Below are 22,480 nucleotides of genomic sequence, written 5' to 3'. Positions count from 1 at the left end.
AATGGTTGCAGAAAAAGAATTTGTGGAGAAAATGATAGATTGTTCCTACCCCTGAAGCGTTTGAGTTACACAAGGAAGTAAATAAAACAGGAAAACAAATATGCATCTACCTACCTATTTTGCCGTATTTGCTTTAAGTCTGAGTTTTCCGTTTTGTTTTGAAGAAAAAAATAAACCACATTTGAAGCCTTCCAGGTATCTAAGTTTGATCTCACACCCCATAAGATGACCCCGCTTATGGACTGTCTGGAATGTCTTTTATATCTATGTAGTTTGACTAACAGCAATTTGACTACATAGGGGGATATGTATGTGTATTCACGTACTTGTTATATGCTCAAGTTTTATACATTTTTGATTCCGTATCAGCAGTTATCAAAATTTTTTTATTTTAGGTTTTCTTAGCACTCTTAAAAATAATTAAGGACCTCAAAGAACCTTTGTTTATGTGGGTTATATATCAGTATTTGCTGTATTTGAAATTTAAAGTGATAAATTTTAAAAATATATGCTAATAAATATTTAATAATGAATTCATTACATTTAATGTAACATTTCAATGAAAGAATATATATTGTCAAGGACCAAAAAAAAAAAAAAAAACCAAACCCAAAACCACATACTTTTTTTTTTTTTTAAAGATTTTATTTATTTATTCGACAGAGATAGAGACAGCCAGTGAGAGAGGGAACACAAGCAGGGGGGAGTGGGAGAGGAAGAAGCAGGCTCATAGTGGAGGAGCCTGATGTGGGGCTCGATCCCAGAACGCTGGGATCATGCCCTGAGCCGAAGGCAGACGCTTAACCGCTGTGCCACCCAGGCGCCCCCAAAACCACATACTTAAACGAAGGCCATTGTTTTACATTTTTTACAACTCTTTCTAATATTAGGCTTAATAAAAGACAGTTGGTTTATCATATCTGCTTTTGAATGCAGCCTCTGGAAAATTCCACTGCATCCTTGAGAGATAACTAGAGTGAAAAGGCAAATCACATCTTAGTTTTTTTCTTACCCTGAAAGGTTCTAGGGTATAGGAAACCCTTAGTGATCCTCAGGCCACACTTTCAAAACCACTCTTCTATTATAAATTGCATTGTGTTGCTGGCAGTATTCTGCAATATTTTCTGTATAACTTTTTTTTTATGTTATCTATGTTGTTATATGTGGATCTGCAGGATTCATTTTAACTACTATACAACATATAATTCCAGTCTTTATGCTATAATTCATTTGTTGTTGTTTTGTTGATATTCCTTCAAAGATGTACTCAGCCCTTTTGGTGGCACCTAGGTGGCTCAATTGGTTAAGTGTCCGACTCTTGATTTCTGCTGAGGTCATGGTCTCTGGGCCATAGGATCGAGCCCCGCACTGGGCTCTGTACTGAGCATGCAGCCTACTTAAGATTCTCTCTCTCCCTTTCCCTGTCTCCCCACCCGACTTGGGTGCATGGGTGTGCTCTCACTCCCCACCCCCACCCCACATCCCCACTCCCAAAAAGATGTATTGAGATTTTAAACTTTTTTAAAACCGTGCTGCTAAGAACATTCTCTTATGGGCATATATACTAAGAATGAAATAGTGAAGGGTGACTCCAAATTGCATAGTTAGAAATGAAATTTGGGATCATAGGGTATGTATATCCATCTTCAACTCTGTGAGATAGCACCAAACTAACCTTAAAATTGTGTCAGTTTATCCTTGTATAGTGTTGTATATTTGAGTTTCCATTACTCTTTTAGGTCACTGAAACTACATTGTCATAGTTCTTTATGTTTCAGAAAGTGAATGTGAAATGGTATCTTATTATTTTAGATATCTTTGATCCTATGCCTTGTCATTTTGTTTGTAAAATTTCTGTTTTGAAATGTAAAAAATGAGTATTTTTAAAATTATTTCCTTTTTGTTTTATCCTTTTTGGGTCTTAATATTTAAAAACTTGTTCTCTACTTGATTGTTCTACTGGCATTTGTTGAGTGGCATGTCTTTCACTATTAATCTGTAATACTACCAGTGTGAGATACAGACATGTATGTATGTATTTTTGAGTTCTCACTTATACTTTGGTCCATTCATTCATTCATTCATTTAACAATTAGGTATTGGATACTAGGAATGTACCAGATGCCATTCTTAATACTGGGGTGTATTAGTAAAAGTGGAAATGTCATCCATGTTTATTGAGCTTACATTTTTTTGGATTGGAGTGGGTGGTTGGTTGAAAAATAAAATATTAATAACATACTATATAGCATATCAATTGACAGTAAATGCTGGTGGATAATCAAACTAGAGTAAGGAGGATAGTACTAGGGAGATTGTGGGAGATTGTGGGATGCACTGGGTAGATTATGAGAGAAGGATTAAGTTTTTCATAGGGGAGATTAGGGCATTGTGAAGGAAGTTTCTGAAAAGAACATTCCAGACTGAGGAAATATCAAGTGCAAAGTCCTGAAGTGGAACTTGGTGTAATACCATCCAAGAAAAGTAAGGGAGCCTGTGTGGCTAGAACAGAGTAAGCAAGGGGGGATATGTGTAGGACCCAAGTAGAGAACAGGATCCATACAATGTACGGATTTCAAGGCTGTTGTAAGGACATTTATTTTTACTTTCAGTAGTTTGGAAGACATCAAGTCTTTTAAACGGAGTACTAACATCATATGGATTAAGATTTTAAAGTATCACTTTGGCTACTTTGTTGAGAACTGGGTTGGTGAAGGTGGAAGCAAGGAAATCAGTACCTGGCTAGTGTAGAAATGGAGGTAAGAGGCAGTGGTGCTTGGACTTGGGTAAAGTGGTGGAGGTAGTGAGAATTGTTCTGTTTTGATTATTTTTAAGATTGATCTGAAAGGACATGGATGTTGAGTATGCGAAAAACAAAGAGGAGTAAAGGACGATTCTAAAATTTTGGCCTGAGAAACTGGAAGGATGGGATTGCCCTTTACTGAAACGGAGAAGACTAAGGGAACCACAAGTTGAGGGTTAGAGGTCTGAAGTTTTGGTTTTAATATGTTCAACATTAGATACCTAAGCAGAGAAGTTGAGTAAGTAGTTAGATTCACAAGTCTAGATTCAGAAAAGAGGTGCTGGCTGTATATATAAATTTCGTGGAATATAGATGGTACTTAAGGGCATTAATAAACATACGTAAAAAGTGAATGTAAATAGAGAAAGAGAAGATTCAAGGTCTGAATATTGGTATATTTCAAAATTGAAAGGTTGAGAAGATGTGAAGAGTAGCTATTTTGGTAGAAAGAGAGAGCCAAGTTCTATAGGAGTGGGGTATAGCGGTGGAAGAGCTTCATTTCAACCTTACAAAACATTACACAAATAATGCAATAAATTAATTTGAGATATGATAAGCACTATAAAGAAAACAGTTGAGATGGAATGTTTAGAGTAACAGTAGTAAGTAACGATGAAGTCTTCTTAAGACATGGTGATCAGGGAAGGTGTCTTTCAGGAGCAACGTTTGTGTTGAAACATAAAGGATAAGAAATTCTGTATGGGGGAACTTTGTAGGCAGAGGGAGTACCAAGTGCATTGGCTTGGGGAAAAAAAAAGATATGTTTGCTGTTAGAAGTGAAAGGAGAGCATTGTGACTGGAGCAAAAGGGAGGACTTAGGAATGAAACCTAAGATTTTGGCTTAACAAACTAGGAGATAATGGGGCACCTGGGTGGCTCAGTTGGTTAAGTATCTGCCTTCAGCTCAGGTCACCATCCCAGGGACCTGGGATTGAGTCCCAGGTCAGGCTCCCTGCTCAGCGGGGAGTCTGCTTCTCCCTCCTCCTGCTTGTATGCTCATTCGCACACACTCTCTCTCTTTCTCTCTCTAATAAATAATATCTTTAAAAGAAAAAAAGAAACTAGGGTATGATGAGATACCCAGTAAGTGACATGGGAAAGGCAGGTGGGGAAGAACTTATTTGGGTGACATCATATGATAATTATCTTTCTCTGATTGACTTATTTCGCTTAGTGTAATACTCTCTGGTTCCATCCACATCATTGCAAATGACAAGATTTCTTTTTTTTGGATAGCTGAGTAGTATTCCTGTGTGTGTGTGTGTGTGTGTGTGTGTGTGTGTGTATACCACGTCTTTTTTATCCATCTGTTGATGGACATCTGGGCTCTTTCCATAGTTTGGCTATTGTGGACATTGCTGCAATCAACATCGTGGTGCAGTGCCCCTTCGGATCACCTCTTTAATCATACTTGAGGTGCCTGTGGGGCATCCACACAGGAGATAGATAGCAGATAGTTTGGGGGATTTTTGCTTTTGACTTTAGGATGAGGTCAAGGCTAGAAAAAATAGCTCAACATTTTTAAAGCCATATATTGGCTTCTGGTTATAATATGACTGAGTAAGGCATGGAAAATAGTACAAAAGCAAGAAGGTAAAACTATGAGAGAACTATAAGCCCAAACCTCAATATAATGTGGAAGTTGATATCAAATTGAGATGCAGACAAAATTGGCAGAGCGTTTTTTCTTTAAAATAAGCACATACCCTGAATATCATCAAGAGTATATAAAGGCTCTTATTTGGAACCATGGAGACAGGTTATAAACTTATGCTGGAAGTTCCCCTGGACCGTGTTAGGCAGAAAGGAAGAACAAAGAGGGCAGGGAAGAATGAGTCAGACATTTGGGGGTAGTTCGGGAGGGGGTTGTGGTGAGAAACCCTGCCTTATGTGTATCCCCACAGCCTCTGATCTTAATTGGCTGGGGAGAAGTAGAAGCTCAAAGAAATTTTTCATGCCTGTAACTCTGAGTCATAAGGAGAATTCTTACAAGCCTGGACACTGGATACTAACCTGCAATTGCTGGTCCAGAGGGAACTTCTCTTACTGAAGAAGAGCTGTCGTAGATACATAAAAATATATCTCAAGAACAAAAGAGGAAGGAATCCGAGAAGCAGAGCCCAAGAAACACTCACCAGAAAAATGTTGTCATAAAACAAAAGAAATCTATGGCCAAACATATAGCCTTAAATGAAAATATAATTAATAAGCAATTGCCTGAGTTAAACAGTTACATGAAGCAGAAATAAAAGTGCTTGGAGAGGGTTGCCTGGGTGGGTCAGTCGCTTACGCGTCTGCCTTACAGCTCAGGTCATGATCCCAGGGTCCTGGGACCGAGTCCTGCATTGGGCTACTTGCTTGGGGGGAAGCCTGCTTCTCCCTCTGTCTCTGCCTGTCACTCCCCCTGCTTGTGCTCTCTCACACGCACTATCTCTTTCTGACAAATAAATAAATAAAATCTTTAAAAAAAAGTGCTTGGAGAAAAGATGGTAAGACGGTGGAATGAGATGAAACATACCCAAAATATATATGAGGGTTTACTCTGTGAAAAGGAAGATATTTCAAATCAATAGGAGAAAGATAATTTCATAAATAGTTTTGGGATATCAGTGGGGCCATGTGGAAAAAAAAATTGGAACCCTAGGTCACGTCTTTATGTCAGAATTAATTTGATTAAAAAATAAAATGTTCAAAGCTTTTGAAGAAAACATGAGGAAATATTTTTTAAGCTTAGAGTTGGGAAGGCCCCTCAGAAATGTGACATAAAACTCAGGAATCATAAAAGAAAAAAAAAACTCTGATATATTATCTGTATAAAAATAATAAAAGAAACTGCATGTCAAAAAAATACCTTAAAAAGTCAAAAAGAAAAATAACAAGGAGTGGAAAAAATTAGCAACAAATGTATTTTCTTAATACTAAGGAGTCCCAAAAAGAGAAAAATTGACAATCTTTTGTAAAATGGGCAAAGGGATATAAAGACACAGTTTTTTTAAAGAAAAAGAAATATGGGGGCGCCTGGGTGGGTCAGCCAGTAAGCGTCTGCCTTCGTCTCAGGTCATGATCCCAGGGTCCTGGGATCGAGCCCCGCATCAGGTTCCCTGCTCAGCAGGAAGCCTGCTTCTCCCTCTCTCATTCCCCTTGCTTGTGTTCCCTCTCTCGCTGTCTCTCTCTGTCAAATAAATAAATAAAATCTTTGAAAATAAATAAATAAATTAATTGATTAAATAAAATAAAAAATAAACAGAAATATGACTCCTAGGCATATGTAAATGTGATTGGCCTCATGATAAGCAAAATGTAAATTAAATCTACAGTGATGCCTTTTTTTTAATGTATATGTGTAAAAATTAAACAGGCAGTCTTACATAGCTGTTGGGAATATACATTTATGTAATTTTTAAGGAGGGTATTTTGTCAGTTACTACCAAAGTATATACAGGTATGCCCCTTAACCTAGCAACTGTAATCCTAGTAATATATCTTACAGATGTGCTTATACTTTGCAGAATGATATGTACAAGAACACTGTAGACTTTGACTGAACCATATCAATAATCATATTAAATGTAAATGGTAAATATCCTAATTAAGTGGCAGTTTGTCTGCTTGGAAAAATGTTAAGATCTAATTATATGTTGCCTACAGTATACTTTGTATATAAAGAGACACATAGTTTAAATGGAAAAGAATGAGGAAATATATACTATGCTAACCCTAATCAAAAGAAAAAGCATACATTAATATCAGGTGATGTAAATTTTGAAGAGAAGAATATTACCAGGGATCAGAGAGGATCATTTCATAATGATAAAGGGATGAATTCCTCAAGGATATAACAATCATAATTGTTTCTTACTAATAACACAGCTTCAAAATATCAAAAATTTATACAATTTCAAGAAGACATGGACAAATCCACCACATACATTCAGATATTTTAACACTTCCGTTTCAGTAATTGATAGAGCAAATAAACAGCAGATCAGTAAGAAGAATTGAACAATATTATCACCAGATTGACCTAATTGACATTTGTAGAACAGTCTACCCAACAATAGCAGAGTACACATTCTTTTAAGTGTCCATACAACATTTACTAAGACAGATAAATTCTGGGCCACAAAACAAATCTTAATAATGTAAGGGTATGCAAGTTATACAAAGTATGTTATCTGATCACTGTTGAATTAAATAATGATAATAACACAATAACATAAAAAACCTGGGAAATCCCCAGATACTTGAAAACTGTACAGCTCACTTCTAAATAACCTGTAATTCAAAGAAGGAATCAAAGGGTAATTATTTAAACTACAAGATATTGAAAATACTTAAGAAAGGAATTCATAATATTAAAGGATTATATTAGAAGAAGAGTGTGAAACTTATTTAAGTTTCTATCGTAAGAAACTAGGAAAAGAAGAGCAAACAACGAGTAAGCAAATGCAATGAAATAATCATCAAATCCTATCAATTTCACCCACCAGATTTCCCTCAAATTCTTATAATATTTGCTATAATATAATTATAATTAGTAGACCCTAGTGGTTGAGGGTATAAACTAAGGTGACCAACCATGTCGTTTGCCCAGGAGTTGGGGCTGGGGAGGAGGTGCAGCTAGTTTCTCAAATCAGTGCTTAAAACTTGGAAAGTCCCAGGCAACAGTATGAATGGTCCATCCTTGTGTAGGTTCTGGAGTCAGACCTTAGACTTGAAACCTTCCTTTAACTTTGGACAAATGACTTACCCTCGTGTGCTTTGATTTCCTCATCTGGAAATGGGTATTATAATAGTACCCATCTTAAAGAGTTTATGTGAGAATCGGATGAGTTAACGGATATGTAAAGTACTTCAAGCATGTAAAACACTGACTTGAAGTTAGCAGAGGTGCCCCCTCTTTTTTTTTTTTCTTTTAAATAAGCAGTCGCCTCCCATCTCATTCTTCCCTTGTAGACTTACCTTGCTTCAGGCTTTCCTTCAAATATAACCAGTTATTTTTATAAACACAAATATAAACATACCAATTTCCTGCTTGAAAACTTCAGTAGCTCCTTAGTACCCTTAGGTCATAGTCCAAATTTCATAATAAAATTTAGAAAACCCAGTATTTACGCATTTCCCTAACTTTTCTTTCATACTTTGTTCAGTGGTCTTTCTGTTCTTTAAGACTTTGCAAGTGAGGTTGCCGCAACTAGATTTTTTTTTTGGTCCCGTGCGTTGTCCTTACCCTAGCTCTTTCTCCAGACTAAGCTTTTTTTTTTTTGGCTTCCCTGAGCTCTCCCCCACCCTACCCCTATCAACAGCAAGTTAGGTTGGCCCTCTGTGTACTCCCATAGCACCGTGTATTATTTCTCAAGTGGCAGTGGTTATAGTACATTACTATAGTAGGTTATATACTATGGCATACATATTACTATAGTACCTGTTATCAACCTTCTTCTCCTAAGAGAGGAAATATATACATAAGATACGGTACAGTAAATTTTCTCAAATTTAGCATATTCCTTCTGTTAGGATTGCCCTGCTTCCTCTTAATTATAATTCATTGTAAAATTTATTGTAAATTTATTACAATTCCTGAAGAATTATAATTGGTTCTTCAAAACTAAATTCATCTGAGCACCTAATATCTGAATATTTCTCTGACCTCCTCTGCCTTTCCTCTCTACTTCCCTTGAGTTGGTCATTTATGAATCACACTGAGCATGTTACTGCTTTCTGTCATAGCACTGGGCACACTGCACTCAAGTTACTTGTCTTCCATTCTAGACTACAGCAATGTTAAGTCTTTATTTAGGATTTGTTCGGGCACAGCACTATGCTAAGCCTTGGGGTATACTCATGAGCAAAACTGGCATGGTCCCTGTTTTCTTGATGCTTACAGTGTAAAGGAAGAAATAAGAATGACATTAAATTAGTAAGTCTAACATTGCAAATTTGATAGTGTTATGAAAGAAATATTTAATACTATGAAAGCATATTATAGGCATTCAATCTTGGAAAAGTGACTCTCAGGCTTACAATTGAAGATTAAGGAGGAGTTAATTGCATGGAGAGAGAAAAGAAGCACATTTTGGGCAGGGAAAACTGCAAATGAAAAGATCCTTGTGTGGGATGCCTGGGTGGCTGTCGGTTAAGTGCCTGCCTTTGGCTCAGGGCATCATCCCAGGGGCCTGGGATTGAGTCCATCATCAGGCTCCTTGCTCGGCGGGGAGCCTGCTTTTCCCACTGCCTGCCATTCCCCCTGCTTGTGCGTGCATGCGTGCTCTCTCTCTCTCTGACAAATAAATAAAATCTTTAAAAAAAATGAAAAGGTCCTTGTGTAATTGTATCTAATAAAGTCATCGAAAGAAGGCTAGCGTGGCTGGAGTAGTATTGTAAACAGGTTGCTCTGGCTGCGGTCGGCGCTCTGGGGAAGCGGTTGGAGACATGAGCATACAGAACACACAGGTGGTGATGGTGGTCCAGGTGAGAGAGATGAAGTGTGGAGTAGGCTGATGATGGTACAGACTGAGGTGGGTTTGGGAGATTTTTATAAAGAAATATTGGTAGGACATAGCGACAAATTAGATCTTGGTTGCTATGGGATTGAAAGTTTAAGAAGAGAGTTGTAGAAAGGATTATCTGTAAATTTTTGGTATTCATAACTAAATGGATTATGTCCCTTTCAGTGCCTTATTCGGCACATGACATGCTTAAGTAAATATTTGTTGAAAATGAATGAGCATTGTTTCAGTTATGAAAAAGTTATATTCAATTGCAGTATAAATTATGAGTAGGAAGTGCATTGTTCTGTTGAATTAAACCCAATAATTTGTTCTTTAACATTGAAATTTGAACATACACCAAATGGGACCTAGATTATAGTAATTTATCTTTGTATCATCTTTTAAAATAAAATTTGTGTGTGACAAGCTCGTATAACCTGCAGTCATTTTGTAAGAGAAATAATGAAACATTTCTAAATTATATGGGACACTTGATATTTTCTTTTTATTAAAGTGGTCCCCAAAGTTTGTGGGTTTTGTTTTTTTTTTTTTGGTGTTTTTTTTCCTTTGCAGCACATTTTAACTTGGTTATAAGCAATTTAAGCTTTTTATTGGTGATTCAAAAAAGCCAGGAAGGGAACATTGAAATGGGGTTTCCTAAAGTTCCTACTGTCCTCCTTAATTATGCTGAATTACTAATACACACGCACTCTTACTCACTTTATTGTGGAAAATGTTGTTACTGAAAATGTGAACTGTTCAGCACTAATATTCTTAAAGTAAGGAACTGAAGCTTGCACAATATTTTTATTCTAAAACCTTTATTTATTCTTAAAACATATTTATAACCTATATGACTAATGTTTGAATGATAAACTAAATGTCGTAGCCAGTGACATTCAAAGTGTTCATTGGATGTGTTTTACAGATGTGTTCTGCTCCCTCTTTTGGGAATGAAGCCTCCCCAGCAAAGCCTGTATCTCCTTGTTGATTCTGTTGATGAAGGGTGTAACATTACCGAAGGTGAACAAACGTCCACCAGCTTATCTGGAACTGTTGCAGAGCTTTTAGCTGGTCACCATGAGTTCTTCCCACCATGGCTATTGCTTCTGTGTTCTGCCCGAAAACAGAGTAAGGCTGTTACCAAAATGTTTACCGGTAAGTGTAATTACTGCCATGTATGTATATTGATGTGTTATTGATATATTTCTAAACTAGCTGTCTTATCTTCTAAACTATTCTTGGCATTTTTGTACAAATGCCACATTGGCTTAATATTTTTTTTTTTTTGTACACTTACTTCCCAGCCCTCTTTGTCACCAATATTATTATTCTGAATTAATATAGTTTTACTTTTATTCCTCCAGATTGACTTTAATAACATACTTTTTAAAATTATAACTATTAATAATATAAACAAAAAGTATTAAATTTGGTTAAAGCTTTTAATATAGGAGAAATCTGAAATATAAAATAGACTTTCTTTCCATCCATGAGCATAGCATATTTTTTTCATTTCTTCAACTTTTTTCCTAGACTTTTTTCAGTTTCCTTGCCATGTCCTACCTAATTCTTTCTGCTTTTTGCTATTGTTTTAAGTTGAAATAGATGGGTTTTGAATTGAAATGAGTGCATTCAGAATTAGAATTGGCAGGTGTATCACCGTAGGGAAAGAACATTAAGATTTCTACTGGGTCTAAATAGGTTTCACCCACTCATATCTGAGGATTTAACATTGTTGGAAAGAGATTTTCTCTTTCCTGATGTATTCAGTACACTAACCAGTAGCATTTTTATTAATGGCTTCAGATTAGAGTCAATTTAATGAAAATTACTTTGGCCCTTAAGCAGAATCTTGACTGCCTTTGAGGGTATTATTGTGGGCTAATGGCAATTGGTATGTGTTATGGGACTGAAGAAAATAGCCCATTTGAAACTGTTTTGTGCACAAAGAAATTAATCCTCAAGTATTTTTGAAGATTTTCATACATACTTACTTTATCTGGTTATAAAATAATGTGTTCCATATAGAAAATATTTTAAATGACAACATACTCAAATATCAACTAACATCTTTCAGGGATAAAGTATTAAGTAACCACTCTTTAACATTATGTGTTAAATTCTGTGTATGTTATCCTACCTAGTTGAGGTCATACTTATATCAATTTGATTTCCTGCTTTTTAATAAAGCGTAACATTTGTAAGCCTTTTAGTGTCACTATATTGTCTTTTTAATAACTATATTAACGACTACATAATTTACTAGTGTATCAATGTGCCAGAATATGACTTTCTTATTATTGTACTCCTAGGTTTTATTTTCCTAGTCCCTACCCTCACAGACTCTTCAGGATAATAAATAATTGCAATGAGTATCAGGTTATAAATACTGGCACACATTCTATCACTCTGTCATTCTACTGTCAGCAGCACTAAGAAGTTTCATACCTTGGGAAATATTTTCAGTAAGAATACAAAAGTGGTTCAACAGAGATATGGTCCAACATTTCAGTAAATCATGTTTTTATTCCCCTAAAAATGTTGAGCTTTTTTCAGCCTTATAATAATATGTTAAAGTGCTTTGATAGCAATGTATTAAATTGTGTATATTCATAATAAGAGAATTACATTTATAATTACTAGAAGTTGCAATTTTTAAAAGCAATTATTTTCAGTATCTTTAACTCAGGGTATTCATATTATTAACAGGTATTCTCAGTTCTGCTTTAATGAACAGATAACTATCATTAATGATGAACTTAATAATTTAGTCTATCTAAATTCATATTACTAAGCATTTAGATTTGGAAGAGCTTTATTTTTTAAACTGTAAGCATTTTGTGTATATTCTTTATGAAAGTGTATTTTTAGTAGTAATTTAGAGGCAGTGACAGGTAATACTCATAAATGGATATAAATATTCAGTCCCATAGTTAAGGGTGTGTACATTCAGGTATGTGGATGGGAATATATAAATTTTTCACGTGAAAAAGATCAGCGTGTAAAAACAAGCAAGTGTTATTTATTATCTCTGGCAACCTTTTCTCCTTAGTCATTTGGAAGTTCAGAAACTCTTACCAGGGTGCTTTCATGGATATGTATATAAGACTTTCTAATGTTGAGTTTAGTATCTCTCGTCATTAAAGTTGAGAGGAGCCCTGAGCCACTAATAGAATAAGAAATAGTTCCATTTGTAGATCAGAAAATGAAATCGTTTATCTGCCATTAATGCCTTTTTACAGAAGGAAGAGAGAACTGGTTTATATGCTTATAGATATTGTGGCAATTGGGTGGTACATTTGGTTAAGCAGCCGTCTCTTGGCTTCAGCTCAGGTCATGATCTCCTGGGTCACGGGATCAAGGCTCCGTGGCAGGCTCTACGTTCAGCAGGGAGTCCATTTGAAGAGTCTTTCCCTATGGCCCCCCCATGCACGCCTGTGCATGCCTGCACTCTCAAATAAATCTTAAAAATACAAATATATTCATAGGTTTTAATTTATAAGTATTGATTTGTTATTGATTTCTTTGCTAATTAGTTTATTATATTTTGAGGACTTCCTCTTCAAATAAATGGCAACTTCTGTAATCATTTTCAACTGATGACATCTACTTTTTGTCTCTTTAGGTTTTCGAAAAATAAGCTTAGATGACCTTCGGAAGGCATACATTGTTAAGGATGTTCAGCAGTACATCCTTCATCGTTTAGATCAAGAAGAAGCTTTGCGACAACACCTCACAAAAGAAACTGCAGAGATGTTAAATCAACTGCACATTAAAAGCAGCGGATGCTTTCTTTATCTAGAACGAGTTCTAGATGGAGTTGTAGAAAATTTTATTATGTTAAGAGAGATTCGTGACATCCCAGGAACTCTAAATGGTCTGTATCTCTGGCTGTGTCAGAGACTTTTTGTAAGGAAACAGTTTGCAAAAGTTCAGCCCATTTTGAATGTGATTCTTGCAGCCTGCCGACCTTTGACCATAACGGAATTATATCATGCGGTATGGACTAAAAATATGTCATTGACCTTGGAAGACTTTCAACGTAAGTTAGATGTCCTCTCCAAACTTCTTGTTGATGGACTAGGAAATACTAAAATACTATTTCACTATAGTTTTGCAGAGTGGCTTCTGGATGTGAAACACTGCACTCAGAAGTATTTATGTAATGCAGCAGAGGGACACAGAATGTTGGCTATGAGTTATACCTGTCAAGCCAAGAATTTAACACCATTGGAAGCACAAGAATTTGCATTGCATTTAATTAATTCAAACTTACAGTTAGAGACAGCTGAGTTAGCTCTCTGGATGATTTGGAATGGTACACCTGTCAGAGATTCCCTGTCTACTTTAATACCCAAGGAGCAAGAAGTGCTACAGCTGTTGGTTAAAGCTGGTGCTCACGTCAACAGTGAAGATGATCGCACATCGTGCATAGTCCGACAAGCCTTGGAAAGAGAGGATTCCATTCGGACATTATTAGATAATGGAGCTTCGGTAAATCAGTGTGATTCAAATGGGAGAACGTTATTGGCTAATGCTGCATACAGTGGCAACCTTGACGTAGTGAATTTACTTGTCTCCAGGGGAGCAGATTTAGAGATCGAAGACGCGCATGGACATACCCCACTTACCCTGGCTGCTAGACAAGGACATACCAAGGTGGTTAATTGTTTGATTGGGTGTGGTGCAAATATTAATCATACTGATCAAGATGGTTGGACAGCATTAAGATCTGCCGCTTGGGGTGGCCACACCGAGGTAGTTTCTGCACTACTTTATGCAGGTGTGAAAGTGGACTGTGCAGATGCTGATAGCCGAACAGCTTTGAGAGCAGCAGCTTGGGGAGGACATGAGGATATTGTACTGAATTTGCTACAACATGGTGCTGAAGTCAACAAAGCGGATAATGAGGGGAGAACTGCGCTGATAGCAGCAGCATACATGGGCCACAGAGAAATTGTGGAACACCTCCTGGACCACGGAGCAGAAGTGAACCATGAGGACGTCGATGGCAGGACTGCACTCTCTGTCGCTGCTCTTTGTGTGCCTGCAAGTAAAGGACATGCATCAGTTGTTAGTCTTCTAATTGATCGGGGTGCTGAAGTAGATCACTGTGATAAAGACGGCATGACTCCACTGCTGGTAGCTGCCTATGAAGGACATGTCGATGTGGTTGACTTGCTTCTAGAAGGGGGAGCAGACGTAGACCACACAGATAACAATGGTCGCACACCCCTCTTAGCAGCAGCTTCTATGGGCCATGCCTCAGTGGTAAACACGCTTTTGTTCTGGGGCGCAGCTGTGGATAGCATCGATAGTGAAGGTAGGACGGTCCTCAGCATAGCTTCAGCCCAAGGAAATGTTGAGGTAGTACGGACTCTGCTGGATAGAGGGTTAGACGAAAATCACAGAGATGATGCCGGATGGACACCTTTGCATATGGCAGCTTTTGAAGGTCACAGACTAATATGTGAAGCACTTATTGAACAAGGTGCTAGAACAAATGAGATCGATAACGATGGACGAATACCTTTCATATTAGCTTCGCAAGAGGGTCATTATGATTGTGTTCAAATATTATTGGAAAATAAATCCAACATTGATCAAAGAGGTTATGATGGCAGAAATGCACTGCGGGTTGCTGCATTAGAAGGGCACAGGGACATTGTTGAACTACTTTTTAGCCATGGAGCTGACGTTAACTACAAAGATGCTGATGGCAGGCCTACGCTTTATATTTTGGCCTTAGAAAACCAACTTACGATGGCTGAGTATTTTCTAGAAAATGGTGCAAATGTAGAAGCAAGTGATGCCGAAGGAAGGACGGCGCTTCATGTTTCCTGCTGGCAAGGCCATTTGGAAATGGTGCAGGTTCTGATTACCTACCACGCTGACGTCAACGCCGCAGACAACGAAAAGCGGTCTGCCCTGCAGTCTGCGGCGTGGCAGGGCCACGTGAAAGTGGTTCAGCTTCTGATCGAGCACGGTGCCGTCGTTGACCACACGTGCAATCAGGGGGCGACGGCCCTCTGTATTGCAGCGCAGGAAGGGCACATCGATGTAGTGCAGGTTTTGCTGGAGCACGGGGCCGATCCTAACCATGCTGACCAGTTTGGGCGCACGGCTATGCGCGTTGCAGCCAAAAACGGACATTCTCAAATAATTAAATTATTAGAAAAATACGGTGCATCTAGTTTGAACGGCTGTTCCCCATCTCCTGTTCATACAATGGAGCAGAAACCTCTGCAGTCGGTGTCTTCAAAAATGCAGTCCTTGACGATTAAATCGAATAGCTCTGGCAGTACCGGTGGAGGGGACACGCAGCCTTCATTGCGCGGCTTACCTAATGGGCCAGCGCATGCGTTCAGTTCCCCTTCAGAATCTCCAGATTCTACAGTCGATCGTCAGAAGTCGTCCTTGTCAAACAATTCCCTGAAAAGCTCAAAAAACTCATCTTTGAGAACGACTTCATCTACAGCAACGGCTCAAACGGTGCCCATCGACAGCTTTCATAACCTGTCATTCACAGAACAAATTCAGCAGCATTCGTTGCCGCGCAGTAGAAGTCGACAGTCCATTGTGTCCCCATCTTCCACGACACAGTCCCTGGGACAGAGCCATAATTCACCAAGTAGTGAATTTGAGTGGAGTCAGGTAAAACCCAGTTTGAAGTCGACTAAGACAAATAAAGGGGGGAAATCAGAAAATTCCAGCAAATCTGGGGCAGCTGGGAAAAAAGCTAAACAAAATAATTCTTCACAGCCAAAGGTTTTAGAATATGAAATGACTCAGTTTGATAAAAGAGGGCCTGCAGCCAAATCTGGGACTAGTGCACCACCTAAACAGATGCCGGCGGAATCTCAGTGCAAAATCATGGTACCTGCAGCTCAGCAAGAAATTGGTCGATCTCAACAGCAGTTTCTTATTCATCAGCAAAGTGGGGAGCAGAAGAAGAGAAATGGGATAATGACAAATCCCAATTACCATCTTCAGAGCAACCAGGTTTTTCTCGGTAGGGTGTCAGTCCCTCGGACGATACCAGACAGGGGGCATCAGGAAGTGTTAGAAGGATATCCTTCCTCCGAGACGGAATTAAGCCTTAAACAAGCCCTGAAGCTTCAGATTGAGGGTTCTGACCCTAGTTTCAACTATAAAAAGGAAACACCATTATAAAAGGTAACATTTCATCAGCATAGAGAGTAAAATATCAAAAGTATTGTTCTCTTTACTAGGGATGCCCTTTTCCCGAATAGTCGCGTGGCCAATTCCCTCAGCTAATCTCTGTTCAGATGCCATCCTGTCTCTCAACAAGACCTTCCCTTAGCATCCTTGTGAAGTCGAATGGTCCCACCACCAGCACTCTCTTTTTTCCTTTCCTGCTTTTTGTTAGCCAAAGAACTTACTATTTAGCATTCTTTATGTATTTTATTTATTATTATGGTTATTATTTGTCTCTTCCCAACTTAAATGTAAAGTCTGTGAAAGTAGGGATTTTTATCTGTTTTGTTCTCTGACATATTCCACATACTTGGAATACTGTTTGGACCTATAGTCATTTCTCAGTGAAAATGTATTGAGTAAGTGAATGGATGAATGAATGAGTGAATGAGTAAATGAATGAATGAATAATACTACTTAATGGATCTCAGATTAAGAATTTCTTCCTATACCGTCATTTCCTCTCTTAAAAGCTCTTTGATGGAAGGGAGAGGACCATTTCTGTAATAGTCACATTTTGGTTTGAATAAAATAGTGTATGTAGTGCTTTAGTAGATAGGTAGTCACTGTTAATTTCCTTCCTTTTCACCCTGGAAGAAGTCAGAGATTTGATCCACAAAAGGTAATTTTTATTATGACAGATCTCTTAAGAATCTTCCAAGTACAATTTGCACACACCAAGAATAGGCGAGGAAAGAGGATAAGGTGGATGTATTGGCAAGAAGGTAGTTAGAGCCTCGTATATTTCGACGTAAGAATTATATGTTTAAACCTCAAAATAAATCATATTTATTAAATAAAAACTTTTCCTTCCACCACAATGAATGCTTCACTCATTACATAGGGGACATTAATGAGAAAATATATACATAATTTTATATAATAGACACTTTTTCAGAAGCACATTTCTCTCAGAGATAAATCCAAAGGTTTCGTTAGGGATCTTTGCTAGTTTATCCTGCAAGTATATTTGTCTCACTTAGCTTAATCGTTTTTCATCCTGTAACAAAACTGTACTCTTTAGTACACTGAAATTTCCTCCTTTTGCCTTTTTTGTCTTTGGAGCTATATTTTAGGGGTATTTTAGGTGAAGCATTTTATTATAAATTACAAACTTCCTGTGCTTTCTGATAGTAAACGCCCTTCAATATGAATCAATGGATGACTGGTCAGATACCATTTAAACATAATTTGTGTCAAGTAGTTCATTCTGCAGTGTGATATATTTAAAAAATATTTTGTTCTGATGGTACAACCCTCTAACTCTCATGACATCTTTTGTAAAGGCAAATTATAAATATATATTAAACAGTACAACACATGAATTAGGGTATGAATTAGGGTAAACATTTTGTGGATTCTTTAAAAGTGACTTATAAGTTGAATAATGAATCTTTAATAGATGTGTCCACTTTATGCTTTACATAGTAAGTATATATATATATAAATATAATTATATAGGGTCTTAAAACTATATGTAGTTATATAATAAGTATAATGTAGAAATTAATTTTTTTTTTTAACTTTTGCATTAGTTTCCTATTCTGTGAAACAGAAGACATTGTGATTGGAGTGGTTCTTCAGCTACTGGATGAAAACATAAAATGCCTGTTGATTTGCTGAAAAAAAAGGAAGAATGTGATATCTGCAGTACAGTTACCTTAATTACTGTAATGTGCCTAAATAGTAAGGCTGCCTTCTCAATGTAACCCTCTGTGCTTAAAAAATTTCATTTTGTGTGCTTTGTATTCACTACACAAGAATAAGCACTTTTGTTTTTTAAATGCAGATATTTACTGCAGTTCCCTGATAAAAGCTGAGAAAAGTTTTCAGTTAAGATTTGATAAATGTGCATGTGCCATGATCAAATATATACGAAAAGGCAGTGTTCTTTGTATTTATTTTTTTTTCTCTTTCGTGGCGAACGACACTTAAGCATATTGTTTCAGTCACATTTGCATTGTCGTAGTGGATGGCTTGTTTCTTGTATCTTTAAAAATGTTGCTCAATAAAGTAAATCCTGCAACTGTTTTATGTTCAGTGCGCCTTCAGCATTGGTTAAAAATGTGTTTCTATTTAATAATGCCACATTGAGGTGAAAAATGGTTTGTTGACAGATTTTTTAAAAATAATTCTAGTGTTTTAGGGAGCTGCTCTAAGTAGTTTAAATTTGGATTTCCCAGTAGAATCCTCCTAATCTCTGGCTAAAGATGAAAAAAAGAAAAAGAGAGGAAAACACAGACTACAGGCAGAACAAAGTTCTGTTTCGTTCACTGGGATGCAAGTTCACCTTCCACTCACTTGTCATTCCACCTCCAAGAAGACAGACTATCATTCCTGAGGCATGAAAATTCTCAGGGACAAAGCCATGCCTCAGGGCGTGTGTACCTAGAAGGAGATGCACCTGTCTGAGGGTAGATTTTTGATCCCTGAACACAATTCATTGACTACACTTCTCTCTTCTGTCCAGTTAAATAAGATATAATTTACCAGCGTAAATTTTCGTGCTGGCTTCTCTCTCCATTGTTTCCATCGTGTAAATCACTGCATGACCAAAACAGCCCCCACTCAAAATCAATTCAATCAGTTTTAGTGGTAGTCGATGAATATTTTTGATGAATGTAGTATGTGCGGTCCTTCACAGGTGACACCACTAACCTGTCAGTCATAGCACATGTGTATTTTTTTGTTGATATTTGGCAAACAGTAGTGATGGATTTGCACTTTTCTGTCCACCTACTCTTTCCGGTTTTCTTCTTTGGCCAGTTGCTCGCAGGATAACTGGATGGCGGGGTTAAAGATGAAGTCTGTGACCAGGGAAAACAAAAGTGACTGGCTCAGATGAGCAGGGGACCCAGAGCCTTGGCCTCCTGGCTGGCCTCTAAACCAGTGAGGCGGCTTGGATTTATTGTTGAGAAGCCATGGTTGTGGGTTTGGTCTTTGAATAAGCCCTGTGAACTTTAGAAAGCCCAGAAATTCTGTTTTTCCCATGTGCTGATGATAAGAAAGAGGAATGAGGAAAGAGAATTTGGAGAATCAGCACAAAAACACTGCTACTACTGGAGAAAAATCTTGAGTAACAGAGGTCGGTAATGTCATCTTCATATTTGAAGGACACGTGATGCATCACAGAAATAGAAACGTGTACTTGGTTGTGATAAGTATTTCACTTGAATCTGTGTGTAAGGCTTTTGTTTTCTCTTATTTTTTAAAGTCAGCAAAACACATTTTGTGTCATCAGTAAGTCATAATCAGAAATAGGAGAGAGGTTCAATCAATATTAAAGTGACATGGCAATATTGATAACTCGAATGTGAATGTTTCAAGTATTGAATTTTTGTCCCCATGGGACATTTATTAAATACACTTAATAGGACTCTTGCAAAGTAGCCTTAAAAGTGTTAATGATTCTATTGATAAATATGAATACATACTATTATTAGAACCAATCTTACTCATGTCTCGAATACAGTACATTTACATTACTGTAGAAGATGGAGCTCTAATTTCTTATTAGGTGTATTTTTCTTTAGAAAGAGAACCCTGAAAGCTGCCAGTTTTTCTATTAACCTTGAATTATTGGACTTGTATTTATTTAATTTTATTGTTTTTTACAAAAATGCACCTTGTGGCCAAAGGGCAAAGATATGACTCATTACATAAGGGATTTATGTTTTTCAAAGAGCTGAATGTTTTCATATCCATATTATGTACACTTGAAACAGTTGGTAGGAAGAGGATCTGTTGGAAAAATATGATTTTCAAAAGTAAGTATTCCTCTGGATGTTTTTGTATTAATTGTGTTTTGGAATAGGACAGAAGTGGCTTTAGTTAGGGTAAGGGTGATAGGGTGCTGAAGATGCCCTGCTTGGCCTATTTGTTTTTGTGGGGGACTTAATAGCATGACTGAAAATGGCTTTTGCTTCATGAAGAAGAGTAAAAAATAGTCCCCTCAATTTAAAATGCCTAAATAGTTATTTTAAAAATTAAAATGTTCAAATTGTGTAAATCACATCACCTGATGTGATTTACACACCTAGGATGCCATGTGCTTATAACTTTTTTAACATTCCATCTGTGCCCATTCCCTAGAAGTTGTGAGTTGATAATAAGGGAAGTGATAAAAAATACAGTAATGAAAAATTAAAATCTGAATGTATGTAGAAAAGGTTTTGGAAGGAAAATTGACTGGAACTCCTGTGTACTGCAAAGTACAGCCAGTATCTTTTGTCTCTCTTCCTTATCCTCCACCCCTACTGGAATCCTTACCAAAAATAATTCACTACTTTAAAAACAGGAGTAAATATTTTTCTCAATATTGTTTGGCTATGCAAATGTTTGTTTTGCTTACTGTTCTCCATTTACACTTCTCAGCAAATGTAGTTGCAGACAAATGCTTTCTTTTTATTTTTTCCTTGGTTTGGGGTATGTAAATAGCCTAAAATGTACATTGAATTTCACATTGTAAAAGTTTTATTTTATTCCTTGTATTATATTAAGCAAAAATCCCTATGTATATGAAAGTGCATAATAAATATATTTGCTCTACAGAGGATATCTTGTTTTAATTTTATCCTTGAGCCAGCAGAACATGCATGACGTGTTTACAGTAAAAACAACTATTAGTTTTAAGTTGTAACTTAATTTAAATAAATATGGAGAAAATGAATTTGGAAACATTTTACCAAAAAAAAAAAAAAATGAGCTACAAAAACTTCACCAAGGAAGGTAGAAAAACAAAAAGATCTAGACTCTCTGTCTTCCCAAGGCTTCTGTAAGGACTTAGTGTTCTTTTTCTTTTTCCCGTGATTGAAAACCATAGATGTGCCGGACGTCAGCACGCAGGTTCACGACTCTGAAATTGCGTAAGCCTGGCAGTCGTGTGCGCGCACGCTCCTTGGCCGTCAGGATGTTATGGCCATCTCGCCTTCGGTAGTTTGGAGTTTGTTGCAAGTATGATCGTTCGTTTCTGTGTATTCTTCACTCGGTAAAGTTGAGTCACTTCATGATCCGTTTCTCTGACCAGAACACAACGTCGTATATATGTACGTGCTTGTGTGTGAATATATACGATACATGACTCCAGGGAGCGGTTTCTAAAAAGGCCAGTAAGGTATTCTGTGTTAGGTGATTTTATGATAGTTACAGAGTTCTGCAGTAATTACCATATATTATTTATAAATGTGTTGGATTAATAAAAATCTGACTCAAACTTTTTAATAACAATGTTTAAACACAAAGGGGTGGTGTACTTAGAAGAATTTTGAAACAGACTGGTTGACTAAAACTTACATGGGGTTTTCTAGCTGGTGGTCCAAAGAAATACACTGTGAGAACTTGGCAATGACTAAGGTTTTCACTCCTTTGCCCTAGTAGTTGGAATCCTTCCAACTAATAGTGGTGATACATACTCTGAAAGCTTCGATTCCTGGATTTGGGGGAAATTTTCATTCATTAAGCAAATACATGCACTAATTTTACTTTCAAGATAGGGCTTCTGCTGGCTTGTCTTGCTAGTACAGTAAAATTAAAATTATCCAGTATTAAAATGGAGTCATGTGAAATTTACTGCATACTTTGATGACTACTCTTAAATGTACACAATCATTACCCACACTGACAGAATTTAAATTACAAGAAACATATGCGTAGAAGAATATATTTCTAATGTTTGGAAGAAGCTTTTCCATATTTTTTGGTCTACATGTTAAAAAGTGATGTAACAATAGGTCCCAAAAGAATTGATGTACTGTTTTAATGAGTGTTACTTCCATTTTGTTTGTAAAGTTATGCTGAACTAAAACATGTACAGGAAAACACACCAATCTTAAGGCGCTGTCCTATAATTTTTTACAAATTGAACATACCTACTTAACCATCACCCTCACCATAACCACTAATCTAAGGGTAACCCTCCTGTGTCTGAAGCTAATGATTATTGTGAAGGTAGAGGTTAAAAGAACCA

General features: G+C 37.0%; 1 protein-coding gene across 1 annotated transcript in view; it reads left to right on the top strand.

Moving 5' to 3' along the window:
• The window catches only part of ANKRD50 (ankyrin repeat domain 50), a 36,204-nt gene extending 15,141 nt beyond the window's left edge, over positions 1–21,063 (top strand). Inside the window, exons 3-5 of the mRNA XM_040626291.1 lie at positions 10,223–10,452; positions 12,923–16,473; positions 18,051–21,063. Of these exons, the coding sequence (XP_040482225.1) occupies positions 10,223–10,452; positions 12,923–16,470 (3,778 nt within the window). The 3' untranslated portion in view covers positions 16,471–16,473; positions 18,051–21,063. The remainder of the gene's footprint in view (positions 1–10,222; positions 10,453–12,922; positions 16,474–18,050) is intronic.
• The last annotated feature ends 1,417 nt before the right edge of the window (positions 21,064–22,480 follow it).

Source organism: Ursus maritimus, unplaced genomic scaffold (assembly GCF_017311325.1).
Source record: "Ursus maritimus isolate PB19 unplaced genomic scaffold, ASM1731132v1 scaffold_11, whole genome shotgun sequence".
NCBI classification, from domain to species: domain Eukaryota; kingdom Metazoa; phylum Chordata; class Mammalia; order Carnivora; family Ursidae; genus Ursus; species Ursus maritimus.
The sequence above is the reverse complement of the archived record's forward strand: the minus strand, read 5'-3'. Positions and strand labels throughout refer to the sequence as shown.